Source organism: Bos taurus, chromosome 25 (assembly GCF_002263795.3).
Source record: "Bos taurus isolate L1 Dominette 01449 registration number 42190680 breed Hereford chromosome 25, ARS-UCD2.0, whole genome shotgun sequence".
In the NCBI taxonomy this organism is placed as follows: Eukaryota; Metazoa; Chordata; class Mammalia; order Artiodactyla; family Bovidae; genus Bos; species Bos taurus.
The window spans coordinates 20817132-20833620 of NC_037352.1; the positions used below are offsets into that span (position 1 = coordinate 20817132).

The window sequence follows — 16489 nt, forward strand, 5'->3', positions numbered from 1 at the left end:
TTGCATTTTGACCAGCAGAGCCTAAAACACTTGCTATGTAGCCCTTTACAGAAAAAGTGCGCCCATCCCAAAGCTACCCTCTCGATCAAGTGCACCAAGTTCTTTCCCATCTCAGGACGTCCGCACTTTCCTTATTCCTGGGAACGGCTCTCCCCGGAGCTCCTCAAGGAGGGCTCTCCCTGTGGTTACTCAAGTCTCAGAAAGTCACTTCCTCCTAGAAGTCGCCCTAATCCTTTCCCCTTCCCATGTAATGTACCCCGCCAGCACATGAGTCACATCGCCAGCTTGTACCTCCTTCAAACCACTATCTGACATTACCTCGTTAACTTATTAATAATAAAACTTTTTAATAATAAAAATAATAATGGCAGCACTCATAGTACTACACACAATGGAAACACTTTACGTACCAGGTTGAAGCCTATAAAACTGCCAATCTGTAAGACAGAACGGTCAACAATGGGTAACTTCATAGGGTTCAACCCAACAAACCAACTTGTAAGCAGCTCACAACCCAACATACCAACTTGTAAGCCGCTCACAACCATCTATGAAGTAAGTACCAGAGCAGAAAACTGTGGCCCAGAGAGGCTGAGAAACCTGCCCGAGGTCAACCGCTTGTAGTGGCAAAACAAGGATCTATCTGAACCCAAGCTCAACATTCCCATCCCCAAGAATATAAATTTCCAGGAAACCGGACGGTCTTGCCCATTGTTCCATCCTTCCCCTGGGCCCACCGCACGCAGCAAGCCCTTAAATGCGCGATGAATCAATGAGTGAACGGCTCTCCTTGCAATCCGCACCATATGCCCGGACTCGCGCCCACTCCTCTTTCTTTAGGCACCCAGAGCATCAGTCCTTCGGCCGCGACGGAAGCGGGGAAGGAAGCCCTGAGCGGGCGGCTGCCCAAGGGCTCACCTTGAAGTCGCGGCTGTGCTGCGGGGTGTACTCCAAGGTCCAGAGGGCCCGCACCAGGTGCGCCAGCTGCTCGGTGACCTCGCCCTGGCCCTGCTCGCCGCGGCCCGCGGGCTGCTCGGGGTCAGGCGAGGGCTCGGGCCGCCCCGCCCGGTACTGGCCGAGCGCCAGGTACTCGGCGAAGAGCTCCGTGTTGCTGAGACACTGCAGCGTGGCGTTCATGAAGCACGTGTTGCCGTGGTTCCGGAGCCCCGCCACCCCGGGCACCGGCTCCGCGGCGCAGGCGGGCGGAGCGGGCGAGGCGGGAGGCGGCGGGCACGGCGGCGGCGGCGTGGGCGCGGCGGCCGGCCCGGGCGGGAAGCAGCTGCGGAGGCCACCGCGGTCCGGGGCGGCGCCCTCGGAGCTAAGGTGCGAAAGCGTGGACAGCGTCTTGAGGACGCGGCTCATGAAGCTGCCCACCGAGCGCGCCGACGAGGGCGAGGAGGGCGCGGCCGGCCCGGGGCCCCCGGCGCCGCCGCTGCCGCCCGCGCGGCCGCTCCGGAACAGCCGCTTGCTGAAGGAGCGCTTCTCCTTCCCGCCCGCCGCCGCCGCCGGCGGCCCGGGCCCGGGCGCCGTTACCTTGGACATGGCGGTGGCCGCCGACGCTCATCACCGCGCCCGCCCGCCCGGCCCGCGGCCCCGCCACGGCCGCCGCCGCATCCCGCCGCGCCGCGCCTCACCGGGCCGGGGGACTTGATGCCCCACACACCTCAGAGCGCCGCCGAGCAAGCCAGCGAGCCAGCTAGCCAGCCGCGGCCGGCGGGGCGGGCGGGTGCGCGCGAGATCCGCCCAGCTGGGTCGCTCACGTGACCCGCCTCCAGGGCTGCCCGCCCTGCGCTGAAGCCGCTGCGGCCGCCATGTTGACTGAGGGAACGGAGCTGCCTCCTCAGTCAAATGCAATGACTGGCGGCTCCGGGCGCGGTCCTTCTGCATGAAGCCCGAGAGAGGCCATGTCTAGTGTGGGCAAGGTCCAGGCGCCGCCGGGGAGCGCTCGGCTCGCGCAGCGTGGTGGACCCTCGGGGCGGGTCTCGGTCTTGGCTGCTGTGATGGTGAAGGCCTTGGGAAAGTGGATGGATGAGAATGCCGCTTCTTAACTAGATCCTGAAAGAGCTGATGGACATGGTCCTGACGGATCCTGGGCAAGCCAGCCCCGCCCGGCTCCCGAGGGACCCCGACCGTCTGCATGCCCCTCGAACGCCATCGCAGAGCCTAACACCTTTCGGCAGGCATGTCTTACGGCGCCACTTACCTTTCTTCCCAGACCCCGTTGAACTCTATATGCCAGGCACCATGCTAGACACTGGGAGTACGACGTGTGAAGCTAACACGGTTTCTGCTTGCTCTCTTATTAGTGGGTGCTGAGAGTAGCTGCTGTTACAAGCATTGTGCTAAGCAGTGCAGTATCTCCTTCAATCTTCCATTCAGTTGCTTTGAGATTGTTGTTGTTGTTCAGTCAGTAAGTCGTGCCTGACTCTATGTGACCCCATGGACTGCAAAAGGGACCAGACTTCCCTGTCCTTCATTATCTCCCGAAGTTGCTCAAATTCATGTCCATTGGTTGGATGGTGTTGCCATCCAACCATCTCATCCTCTGTTGTCCCCTTTGAGTTTGGTAGAGTCTTAACCCATTTCAAACCCAAGTATGTTCCAAAGCCCCTAGACTTGACCTCTAAACAAAAGGTCACAGACACAAATATCAGAAGGGCATATCAGTGAGTAAAGAATTTTGGCGTTTCAATCATCATATTGACCATTACTACTTTAAGTGACTTAACTCAGTGTTGGAGAGAATATAAGAAACGGTGGGGACACTGGCAAATTGCAAATCAACATCCTTCTAAAGGGGTGACTGCCACTCACCTCCAGCCAGTTGTTTCCATGCAGAAATGAGGGCTCAGATCATATGATTCTTTAAAGGAAGGTGAAAAGTCTACTTTTAAAATTAAAAAAAAAAAAAAAAAAAAAAAGCAGAGTCATTACTTTGCCAACAAAGGACCATCTAGTCAAAGCTATGATTTTTCTAGTAGTCATGTATGGATGTGAGAGTTGGACTATAAAGAAAGCTGAACACCAAGGAATTGATGCTTTAGAACTGTGGTGTTGGAGAAGACGCTTGAGAGTCCCTTGGACAGCAAGGAAATCAAACCTGTCAATCCTAAAGGAAATCAGTCCTAAGCATTCATTGGAAGGACTGATGCTGAACTCCAATCCTTTGGCCACCTGATGCAAAGAACTGACTCACTGGAAAAGACCCTGATGCTGGGAAAGATTGAAGGCAGGAGGCGACGGGGACGACAGAGGATGAGATGGTTGGATGACATCACTGACTTGATGGAGGTGGGTTTGAGCAAGCTCCAGGAGTCAGTGATAGACAGGGAAGCCTGGCGTGCTGCAGTTCTTGCGGTCCCAAAGAGTCAGACACGACTGAGTGACTGAACTGAATAATAGTGCTATGAATAATCATACACAGGTTTTTGTGTGAACACTTGTTTTCATTTCTCTGGGATAATATCCAGGAATGCATTTGCTGGATCACATAATAAGTGTATGTTTAGCTTTTTATCCAGAGTGACTGTACCCTTTTACCTGCCCACCAGCAATATATGAGAACAAGTTTCTCCACATTCTTGCCTGTATTTGGTACCGTCACTGTTTTTCCTTTTAACTGTTTTAATAGGTGTGTATCTCATTGTCCTCCTACCTGGTACTGCTGAATATCTTTTCAGGTGCCTATTTGCCATCCTGGGTGAAATGTTTCCATGTGTCTTGTCCATTTTCTATGTAGATTGTTTTTTTACTTTAAAAATATATATATATAAAGGAAAAAAACAATGCAAAAAAAAAGTACATCTTTGTGATGCCCAGTACACTGGTTTATGACCTCTGTAGATTCTCCTCTTTGCTAACTCTTCGCCCGAGTCCTGATTACTGCAGAAGGGAGAAATCAGGAAAAGGAGAGCCTGTCCCTTCGTAAAACCTAAATCCCACTTTACACCATGTTTTGGAGTAAATGGCTTTTGCCTCTGACCTCCCACGAGTATTAAGCAGGACTCGTATGGTGACACTCAGTGGGTTCTTCGCACTAGTCCCCCTAGTCCCCAAATCACCTCCATTCCCACTGCATCTTGAGCTCATCTGGACATCAGGAAGAAAGCAGTCTGATCCTTCATACTAAAGTGTGAACACAATAGCCCTCAAACCAGGGAGGGACCAAAAATGAGGGGGGAAGTAGCTTGTGGTGGAATTTCAAGCAGTTTGACAACATTGTATCACAATATTGGGCCAGTATGTTGAAGGTTTGTTTGCTTGCTTGCTTGTTTCTAGTATATGGGAGTGGTCTTGGTGTTTTGGTCTCTGTAGATGTCAATCTAACTTGGAAGTTAGGTTACTTCCCTATGCTGCTGCTTTGGTTTTTTATTTTAAAGCACATCTCCATTTTGAACTCACGTGCATAGCACAAATCACACTTGCTCAAAATTTGCAAAAGACTGTCAGCTTTTAAGGCAGGGACTAGCTCTGTTTTATTGACCATAGATACCCAGCACTGACCATGGTTCTAATAAATGTTTGGTTGAATGAATAAACTACTTTAGAATGAAACTGAGCATAGCAACAGCTTTTCATCCCTCACATCTTATGCCCTGAGCCCAGCTCTAATTTCAGCCACAGCTATAAACTGTGTAAGTCATTGCCATGTGACAGCACACACACACACACACACACACACACCCCAACCACCACACTTCAGACACCTGCTGTTCCTTTGTTTGTCTGCTTGAGAGGTCTCCCTAAAGCCAGGGAACTCGCAAGGTGGAGTTGAATTAATAAGCCTTCTTCCCCTGAGCAGGGGCAACCTTCAACCAGTGGGAACTACCTGCTGGTGGGAAAACACCCCCGCCTCCCATCCTCTGAATGGGCAGCTGTGGGGTGCATCCAACAGAGTTCTTCAGAGTCTCCAGCAAGATTGAGCCCAATTGTCCTCCATATTAGCTGGTTCCGTGAGGCTCCCTTTTCTGGATTTGTTTACTTCCCCGTCTCACTCTTCCTAATCTCACAGTCCTGCTTCCGGAATCAGCTCCCAAACAGACTATTTGCACCCAGGTCTTTGTCTCAGGCTCTAATCTAAGGGGAACCCGAACTGAGACACTGAGCTACTTTAAATAGAGCTGGAGAATTCATACCCAAGACAGCTCCGGAATTGGTCCAGACTGGATTGCTGCAAACAACCATTGGCCTTCTCCACCAATGAACTTTGTCCACGTGACTGTCCTGAGAGTTGCTTTCCGGAACATCATCTCTTCCTTTACTGCCATGCATGCCTAGCAGACTGTGAGTACTAACGAGTTCTTTTTTTCAGTGTATAAAACGGAGAGTAGTCAAAGACCAGAGGAAGTGTACCACCTGCCCCCCTTCTTTATACTGCATTCTTGGGCAAAATGCGACACTTTGCCTGGGCCCTCCTTTTGGTTCTCCTTGCTTGTCCGACCACTTGGAATCCCATGGCTGTCACGTGCTTTGAAGAAATCAGGGAACCATAGCACCTCCTTTGGAGAAGGCAGTGACACCCCACTCCAGTACTCTTGCCTGGAAAATCCCATGGATAGAGGAGCCTGGTAGGCTGCACCCCATGGGGTCACTAAGAATCAGACACGACTGAGCGACTTCACTTTCACTTTTCACTTTCACGCATTGGAGAGGGAAATGGCAACCCACTCCAGTGTTCTTGCCTGGAGAATCCCAGGGACGGGGGAGCCTGGTGGGCTGCTGTCTATGGGATCGCAGAGTTGGACACGACTGAAGCGACTTAGCAGCAGCAGCAGCAGCGGCTCTATAGTCTACAAAAGATCTGGTGGTGGCAGTGCCTGGAATGGTGGCGGTGAGTGTCCAGCTGACTGCTCTAGTGGCAAGTTCTTACTGGAATCTGCCTCCCTGCATTTCTGCCCAAGCCTGTTTCTCCAGTTCTGTTGATTCTGTAAGCTAAGCTGATAGGCTTCCTATAAATTTCTTCCTTGCTGAAACTAACCATTATCAGCTTCCATTGTTTGCAACCAAAAAATGAGTAGTTGTGCCTTTTTATCAGCAATTTGTATTTTTGCTGCTGTGATTTACCTGGATGCATTTTTTGCCTATTTTTCTTTGGTGTTTTAATAAATAGTCATTAGTGAAAGCCCTTTGTATATGAGTTATTCCTTAGTCTATGCAATTTCGTTTGGTTATTTATCTTTTACCATCTTTGCAGTGTTTTTATATCAAATAGTGAGTTTAAATTACCTTATCTAAGTTAGATTGATCAGTTATTGCTCTAAAGATGTCTAAGTTTTTTACATGCTTAGGAACACTAAAATCAAAAGATTACTCATCTGTGTTTTCATTTAGTACTTTACGGTTTCTATTTTTTTCCTTTTTCTTAGTTGTAATGTTGGCTCCATCTGGAATTTATTTTTGTATAAGAAATGAGGTAAGGATCTTGCCTTTTCTCCCACCCACATGGCTAGCCAGTTGTCCAAGTACCATTTTTTTTTATGATCTTTGAAATATCACTTTTTATCACATGTCAAACTCCATATACATGTAGGGTTTTAAAAAAATTCTCTTCTCAGGACATCCTTAGTGGTCCAGTGGCTAAGCCTCCATGCTCCCAGTGCAGGTTCAATTCCCAGTCAGGGAACTAGATCTCACATGCCTCACTAAGCATTTGCCTGCTGCAACTAAAAAAAAAATCTCACATATCATGACGGAGACCCAGTGCATTTAAATTTTTAAAATTCTCTTCTTGTTGAGGTGTCTTTATATTCCATGATAATATAGATACAGAATGTATTGAAATATTTGGTAGGGTAATATCTCCTAGTATTTTATTGTTTGTTCACTTATTCTCTCAAATGAATGTAATTATTTGGGGGGTTAATTTATATAGGTTAATTTAGAGGGAAATTGACATTATCATAATATTTATCATCTTTCCTGAGAATAAAATATATCTTTTAGAAGTTAGACAAGGGCTCTCAGAGTACTAGTTTCCTTCCATAGGTTTGCATAACATTAAGAAGTTTGTACCTGTTTGTTGCTATTATGAATAGGATATTTTTGTGCCATTATATTTTCTGCTTTTCATCTCTAGGGAAAAATTATTTTTGTAACCATCCATCTTGATGTACTTTAGTTGTTTCTGATAATTTTCAACTGATTCTCTTGGGCTTTTCAGGAATTCATATCAGTGCATGAAATAATAACCTGGCCTCTTCCTTTAAAATATTTGTACCTCATCTTTTCCTTTCTCTTGTCTAATTGCCCTTCTAGAACTCTGTTAAGTAATAGCAATGAGAGTGGGAAAGCCTGCATTGTTCCTGACATTATGCTTCACCATTAAGCATGATGCTTGCTTTTGGTTTGAGATATATATTATTTATTGCATTAAAGTGGTATCCATTTATTTCTACTTCAGAAAAAGTTATTATCAGAAATGGGTCTTGAAGCTTACCAAATGCCTCTGGGCATCCACAGAAATGAGCATATGCTGTTTTTACCTTTGACCTGTATACCCATCAAAAGTTCTTAGTAGCAAACAATACAAACTACTTTCAGCTAACTTAAAAAAGAGGGGCTTCCCTGGTAGCTCAGTTGGTAAAGAATCTGCCTGCAATGCAGGAGACCCTGGTTCAATTCCTGGGTCAGGAAGATCTGCTGGAGAAGGGATAGGCTACCCACTCCAGTATTCTTGGGCTTTCCTGGTGGCTCAGCTGGGAAAGATCAGATCATATCAGTCGCTCAGTCATGTCCAACTCTTTGCGACCCCATGAACTGCAGCACGCCAGGCCTCCCTGTCCATCACCAACTCCCAGAGTTCATTCAGACTCACGTCCATCGAGTCAGTGATGCCATCCAGCCATCTCATCCTCTGTCGTCCCCTTCTCCTCTTGCCCCCAATCCCTCCCAGCATCAGAGTCTTTTCCAATGAGTCAACTCTTCGCATGAGGTGGCCAAAGTACTGGAGTTTCAGCTTTAGCATCATTCCTTCCAAAGAAATCCCAGGGCTGGTGAAAATGAGTATACTACCCAAAGCAATTTATAGATTCAATGCAATCCCTATCAAGCTACCAACAGTATTCTTCACAGAGCTAGAACAAATAATTTCACAATTTGTATGGAAATACAAAAAACCTCGAATAACCAAAGCGATCTTGAGAAAGAAGAATGGAACTGGAGGAATCAACCTACCTGACTTCAGGCTCTACTAGAAAGCCACAGTTATTAAGACAGTATGGTACTGGCACAAAGACAGAAATATAGATCAATGGAATAAAATAGAAAGCCCAGAGATAAATCCACGCACATATGGACCCCTTATCTTTGACAAAGGAGGCAAGAATATACAATGGATTAAAGACAATCTCTTTAACAAGTGGTGCTGGGAAATCTGGTCAACCACTTGTAAAAGAAGGAAACTAGAACACTTTCTAACACCATACACAAAAATAAACTCAAAATGGATTAAAGATCTAAATGTAAGACCAGAAACTATAAAACTCCTAGAGGAGAATGTAGGCAAAACACTCTCCGACATATATCACAGCAGGATCCTCTATGACCCACCTCCCAGAATATTGGAAATAAAAGCAAAAATAAACAAATGGGACCTAATTAATCTTAAAAGCTTCTGCACAACAAAGGAAACTATTAGCAAGGTGAAAAGACAGCCTTCAGAATGGGAGAAAATAATAGCAAATGAAGCAACTGACAAACAACTAATCTCAAAAATATACAAGCAACTCCTACAGCTCAACTCCAGAAAAATAAATGACCCAATCAAAAAATGGGCCAAAGAACTAAATAGACATTTCTCCAAAGAAGACATACAGATGGCTAACAAACACATGAAAAGATGCTCAACATCACTCATTATCAGAGAAATGCAAATCAAAACCACTATGAGGTACCATTTCACACCAGTCAGAATGGCTGCGATCCAAAAGTCTACAAATAATAAATGCTGGAGAGGGTGTGGAGAAAAGGGAACCCTCTTACACTGTTGGTGGGAATGCAAACTAGTACAGCCACTATGGAGAACAGTGTGGAGATTCCTTAAAAAACTGGAAATAGAACTGCCTTATGATCCAGCAATCCCACTGCTGGGCATACACACTGAGGAAACCAGAAGGGAAAGAGACACGTGTACCCCAATGTTCATCGCAGCACTGTTTATAATAGCCAGGACATGAAAGCAACCTAGATGTCCATCAGCAGATGAATGGGTAAGAAAGCTGTGGTACATATACACAATGGAGTCTTACTCAGCCATTAAAAAGAATACATTTGAATCAGTTCTAATGAGGTGGATGAAACTGGAGCCTATTATACAGAGTGAAGTAAGCCAGAAAGAAAAACACCAATACAGTATACTAACGCATATATATGGAATTTAGAAAGATGGTAACAGTAACCCTGTGTACGAGACAGCAAAAGAGACACTGATGTATTCAACAGTCTTATGGACTCTGTGGGAGAGGGAGAGGGTGGGAAGATTTGGGAGAATGGCATTGAAACGTGTAAAATATCATGTATGAAATGAGTTGCCAGTCCAGGTTCCATGCACGATATTGGATGCTTGGGGCTAGTGCACTGGGACGACCCAGAGGGATGGTATGGGGAGGGAGGAGGGAGGAGGGTTCAGGATGGGGAACACGTGTATACCTGTGGCGGATTCATTTTGATATTTGGCAAAACTAATACAATTATGTAAAGTTTAAAAATAAAATAAAATGTAAAAAAAAAAAAAAAAGGAAATCCCAGGGCTGATCTCCTTCAGAATGGATTGGTTGGATCTCCAAGGGACTCTCAAGAGTCTTCTCCAACACCACAGTTCAGAAGCATCGATTCTTCGGCACTCAGCCTTCTTCACAGTCCAACTCTCACATCCATACATGACCACAGGAAAAACCATAGCCTTGACTAGACGAACCTTTGTTGGCAAAGTAATGTCTCTGCTTTTCAATATGCTATCTAGGTTGGTCATAACTTTCCTTCCAAGGAGCAAGCGTCTTTTAATTTCACGGCTGCAGTCACCATCTGCACTGATTTTGGAGCCCAGAAAAATAAAGTCTGACACTGTTTCCACTGTTTCCCCATCTATTTCCCATGAAGTTATGGGATCGGATGCGTCTCCTGAATTGGCAGGTGGATTCTTTACTCTCTGAGCCACCTGGGAAGTCCTGGTTCTGCTATACCAGATACAAACAATCCTGAATAATTTCTGATTGTCTTGAACTTTTGCTATCATATCTTGAAAATTCTAAGCCTGAAGTGAAAGTATCCATTTGGCTGGGTTAAATCCTACGTCTGATTACTAGCTCCTGGAAATTAGGAAGAGGACCGTATCTTCCTACAGCTTCCATAGTGGGATAAAGAGCTGCCTTCTGTTCATCTTGAGATTTCCTCCAAAAGGAGGACTACTCAAATCTAGGCAGCAAAAGTGACAGATGTCCACTGTAACCTACTCATGGTATGTCTTGCTGACAGCATTAAATATCTTGCTTTATCTACTTGCTACTATTTTACATAGAATTTTAAATCTATTTTTGTAAGAAAGCCAGCCTGCAGTCTGTGTATGTGTGTGTGTGGACTATCCTGGTCAGGTTTCACCTTTACCAGCTTAAAAAAAAAAAAAAAAAAACAACCACGAAGCAGCTTTACTTTCCTTAGGCTCTGAAACAATTTAAATGATGTGTTTGTTTTCAAAGGTTTTAAGAATTCTCCCATTTACTCTCTGGATCTAGTAGGGTGGAGAGTTCTTTGAAATAGTTTTTAGTTTCCATCCATTAATATTGCTCTGTGTAGATGAATGGATAAAGAAGATGTAATGCATATATACTCACCCACTAAAAAAGAGCAAAATAATGCATTTGCAGCAACATGGAGACAGCCAGATATTATCATACTAAGGGAAGTAAGAAAGAGAAAGACAAATACCGTATGATATCACTTACAAGTGGAATCTAAAATATAATACAAATAAACCCATCTATTAAACAGAAACAGAATCACAGACATTGAGTTACAGACTGATGGTTGCTAAGGGTGAGGGGGTTGGGGAAGGATGGAGTGAGATATTGGAATTAGCAGATGTAAGCTTTTATATATAGAATGGATAAACAACAAGATCTTACTGTAAAGCACAAAGGAATATATTCAATATCTATAATAAACCATTTGAAAAGGAATATTTTGAAAAGAATGTATATATCCATATAATTGAATGAGTTTGCTGTACAGCAGTAATTAACACAGCATTGTAAATCAACTATACTTCAAAAAAATATTGGTCTGTCTAAATTTTCTTCTCTTGAATAATTAATTTTAGTCATTTTATTTTGCTAGAAAATCACACTTGTTTTCCAATTTCCTAGCATAGTCTTACAAAGATTATCTTAAGAGTCTTTTTTTTTTTTTTTTTTTTTGGCTCAGAACCATGGAACCTCCATTTGTGACTCTCTTATCACTGGTGTGTGGCAATGGCCTCCACTGCCCCAGTCCTTCTTTGCCCAGACAGTCGCTAAGCTCCAGGGTTGTGGCAGGCACTATTAGTGCCCCACCCAGATGCACGGGATGCTTTGGCCCTTTCTGTGTGCCAGTCCCCCCACCTGTGTGCTCTGCCCTGAATGGCTGCACCTGGGACTCTCTTCTGACCTCTGCCTTCGGGTTACCGTCCCTGCCCCATCTGCATGCATAGAGAGAGGACGTGCCTGGAGCCAGGATGGCCCTTAGCCAGTGACTGTTGAGTGCAGCAGTATGGAAGCCAGCTTTTCTGCCTTCATCATCATGAATTCTGAGACATAACTTACATCCAAAGTTACCTGCAGGGTTAGGATGAAAGTGCCCGTTCCAGGTTGGTTTTTTTAAGTCACTAAGTCCGACATTTTTGCGACCCCATGGACCATAGCACACAAGGCTCCTTTGTCCATTTGGCTTTCCCAGGCAACAATACAGGAGTGGGTTGTCATTTCCTCCTCCAGGAGATCTTCCCAACTCAGGGATCCAACCTGAGTCTCCTGCATTGGTAGGTGGATTCTTTACTACTGAGCCACCAAGGAAACCCACCCTTTCTGAGACCATGCTCCAAATCCCATCTTTGCTCCATGTCTTCCTTTTCCATGACCTGATCCCTCATACCTTATGAGTTTCTTGTAAGAGCCCTTCCTCAAAAACTTAGACGTGAGTTCTCATCTCTGGTCTGGTTCTGGGGAACTGGCTTAAAGCAAAGATAATTTGACTTATTCCCTGCCTTTAAAGACTGACATACCATCCAATAAATTATACGATAACACCTGGACATCGTCATGGACATACCTGTGACAGCAGAGAGGAAGTTAATAATTCAATTGGGAGGAGAAAGTAAAACAGAGCACACAGAAAGTGTTAGGCAATCTGGGTTGTTCGTTGTTGTTGTTGTTGTTTTTGTCAGACCCACAGCATGTGGGGGCTTAGTTACCCAATGAGGGATTCAACTTGCACCCCCTGCATTGGAAGCATGGAGCCATAACCACTGGACTGCCAGGGAAGTTCCGCAAACCTGGGTTTTTAAGGATGAATAGGAATTGGACAGATAGGAAATACAGTGTGAAGATGGGGTGTTACAAGCAGAGATAAAAGTAGCCAAAAACTTACCATTACAAGCAACACCTGGCTCCTATGCTTTAGGAATTCAGAATATAGTGAATGAAGTCGGGAAGCCAAACAGGTCACAGACAAAATGCTGAGGAGGGTGTGGTGAAAAGGATTCCTACTGTTGTTGAGAAGGTAAATTGGTACAGCCACTATGGAGAACAGTAAGCAGATTCCTTAAAAAACTAAAAATAGAGCTATCATATGACCCAGCAATCCCATTCCTAGACATAGATCTGGGGAAATCAATAATTTGAAGGATGCATTCATCCTGATTATTCATTGCAGCAGTACTTACAATAGCCAGGACATAGAAGTAACCTAAATGTCTATTGGCATAGAAATGGATAAAGAAGCTGTGGTATATATGTGATACGTAGTGTATATATATAATGGAATATTACTTGGCCATAAAAACAAATAATGCCATTTGCAGAGACACAGATAGATGTAAAGATTGTCATACAGAGTGAAGTATTAGATTGATGCATTGCTATGAACAAAGCTAGTGGAAGTGATGGAATTCCAGCTGAGCTATTTAAAATCCTAAAAGATGATGCTCTTAAAGTGCTGTACTCAATATGTTAGCAAATCTGGAAAATTCAGCAATGGCCACAAGACTGGAAAAGGTCAGTTCTCATTTCAATCCTAAGAAGGTCAATACCAAAGAATATTCAAATTACCATACAATTACGTTCATTTGACATGCTAGCTAGGTAATGCTCAAAAATCCCTCAACCTAGACTTCAACAGTACATGAGCTGAGAACTTCCAAATGTACAAGTTGGATTTAGAAAAGGCAGAGGAACCAGAGATCAAATTGCCAACATCTGCTGGATTATCAGAGAAGGCAATGGCAACCCACTCCAGTACTCTTGCTTGGAAAAATCCCATGGACCAAGGAGCCTGGTAGGCTGCAGTCCATGGGCTCGCTAAGAGTTGGACACGACTGAGCGACTTCCCTTTCACTTTTCACTGTCACACATTGGAGAAGGAAATGGCAACCCACTCCAGTGTTCTTGCCTGGCAAATCCCAGGGATGGTGGAGCCTGGTGGGCTGTCATCTATGGGGTCGCACAGAGTCAGACATGACTGAAGTGACTTAGCAGCAGCAGCAGCTGGATCATAGAAAAAGCAAGGAAATTCCAGAAAAACATCTGCTTCATTGACTATGCTAAAGTCTTTGACTGTGTGGATCACAACAAACTGTGGAAAAATCTTAAAGAGATGGGAACATCAGACCACCTTACCTGCATCCTGATAAATGTGCATGCAGGTCAGGAAGCAACAGTTAGAACCAGACATGGAACAATGGACTGCTTCAAAATTAGGAAAGGAGTATGTCAAGACTGTATATCATCACTCTGTTTCTTTAACTTATATGCAGAGTACGCTATGTGAAATTCCAGGCTGGTTGAAGCACAAGCTGGAATCAAGATTGCCAGGAGAAATATCAATAACCTCAGATATACAGATGATATCACTCTAATGGCAGAAAGTAAGGAGGAACGAAAGAGCCTCTTGATAAAGGTGAAAGAGGAGAGTTAAAAAGCTGGCTTAAAAGTCAACATTCAAAAAATTAATATCATGGCATCCAGTCCCATCACTTTATGGCAAATAAATGGGGGAAAAAATGAAAACAGAGGCAGATTTTATTTTCTTGGGCTCCAAAATCACTGCAGATGGTGACTGCAGCCATGAAATCAAAAGATGCTTGCTCCTTGAAAGGAAAACTGTGACAAACCTAGATAGTGTATGAAAGAGCAGAGACATCATTTTGTCAACAAAGGTCTGTAGAGTCAAAGTGATGGTTTTTCCAATAGTCATGTATAGATGTGAGAACTAGATGATGAAGAAGGCTGAGCACCAAAGAATTGATGCTTTTGAATTGTGGTGCTGCAGAAGACGCTAGAGAGTCCCTTGGACTGCAAGGAGATCAAACCAGTCAATCCTAAAGGAAATCAACCCTGAATATTCATTGCAAGCACTGATGCTGAAGCTGAAGCTCCAGCTTTGGTCACCTAGGTGAAGAGTCAACTCATTAGAAAAGACCATGATGCTGGGAAAGATTGAGGGCAGGAGGAGAAGGCGGTAACAGAGGATGAGTTGATTGCATGGCATCATCAACTCAATGGACATGAGTTTGAGCAAACTCCAGGAGATAGTGAGAGACAGGGAAGCCTGGCGTGCTGCAGTCCATGGGGTTGCAGAGTCTGACTCGACTCAGCGACTGAACAACAACAACAAACATAATTAGTTTTCGACAGGGAATTTCAAATCATTGTAACTAGGCTCAAGCACATCTTTATTAATTAAAAAAGGTCATGGTCACACGTGTAATGACACAAAGGCATGAAAAGTCTTCATGTGTCAAGGAAATGCAAGTTCAAGGTAGCTCTACCGACTCAGAAATACATGATAAGAAAGTATGTTCCTGTTACTCATTTCCTTTTGAAAGGAAAAGTCTCCCCATGGTACTAGTACATTTTGTAAACCCCTCCACCACTTGCTAATCTCTTTCTTTCTCTCCCTTTTGAAACAAGTTCAGAGCCTTCAGCAGGCAGCACAGTTCGGGTAGTTTGTGGTTCTTATTCCACACGCTCTTTGAGAACCTCGCTATTCCCCATCAAGGGTGGAATCTACGTCCCCTCCCTTTTGAAACCTGATGACTTTTGTGACAGCCTTGACTAAGAGAGTTCAGCAGAAGTGAAACTATGTGACTCTGAGGCCATATCATAAAAGCTATATACCTTCCTCTTGTCTCTCTCTCTCTCTCAGAATGCTCACCCTGGGAACCCAGCCACCATGCTGTGAGGAAGCCCAAGCCACACTGGCAGGGTCACATGGAAAGTGGTCATGCCTGAGACCCTGAGCCCTGGGCCTTGGCTGAACTCCAGCTGGCAGCCAGCACCAATTTGCCAGCCACATAAGTGAGCACTCAGAAAAGGGTCCCCCACCCTTCTGTCCTTCCACCCATTGAGACACATGGAACAAAGACAAGTCTTACCTGCCAAGCCCTGCCCAGACTACAGATTCACAAGCAAAATAAATTGTTATGTGGTTTTAATCCATTAAGTTGTGGGGTGATTTGTTATGATTGGATAACTGAACACCTGTCTAGATAGATTTCAATTGCATCATTTTGTTTTCCTCCATTTGTTTTTACATTCACTTTCTGTTTGTGGCAACACTAATTTTCTACTTGCTGCAATGATATGAGGTTTTCTTTTTAAGCGCATGTACTTCTTGAGTGTGGGCTAGACTTAATGACTTGCTTCCAAAGAACAAAATGTGGGAAAGGGAAAATAGTAAATTTGTGATGGAGAGACCCGGCAGACACTTCCTAAACCAAGTGATGAAGGTTAACACCACTCAGATAAGTCATGTTGATATCAAGTAATGCTTTGTATTACTCAGGATACTAGAGAATCATAACCAATAAGTAGGATGTGTGTGTGTGTGTGTCTGTGTGTGTGTGTGGAGGGAGATGAGGGGAGAGAAAGGGAATAAAGAAAATAAAAAAGATATAAACCTACAAAAGAGAGGTTAAGATATGTAAACATATAGCTTATTCACTTTGGTGTATAGCATAAACTAACACAACATTGCAATGCAATTATACTCTAACTAGAAAAAAAAAAAAACAAGAGCATACAGTCAGTGATAGACTGTGTAAATCAAAGTTCCATCAGAAGAACAGAAGCCACTCTGAGTGTTTTGATTGGGAAGTGGAAATGTAGCAGTTGCCCCACCAATGTAAGGCTGGGGAACACAGGACAGGCAAGCCATTGTCATCAACCTCACCCCTTGGCACAAAAGTGAGTGAATCTCTGGAACAATCTGACAGCTCTGTGCATCCCAAAGGCAGGGCCGGGCA

At 44.5% G+C, this 16489-nt stretch overlaps 1 protein-coding gene and 1 long non-coding RNA gene across 2 annotated transcripts in view; one reads left to right on the top strand and one right to left on the bottom strand.

Moving 5' to 3' along the window:
* The window catches only part of USP31 (ubiquitin specific peptidase 31), an 83470-nt gene extending 81736 nt beyond the window's left edge, over positions 1–1734 (bottom strand). Inside the window, exon 1 of the mRNA XM_002698023.4 lies at positions 919–1734. Coding sequence (XP_002698069.2) covers positions 919–1542 — 624 coding nt within the window. The 5' untranslated portion in view covers positions 1543–1734. The remainder of the gene's footprint in view (positions 1–918) is intronic.
* LOC104975866 (uncharacterized) lies at positions 1649–15683 on the top strand. The gene is made up of 2 exons (XR_815407.4): positions 1649–5830; positions 15391–15683. It is a non-coding gene; the product is annotated as an uncharacterized lncRNA (long non-coding RNA).
* Positions 15684–16489: the final 806 nt, after the last annotated feature.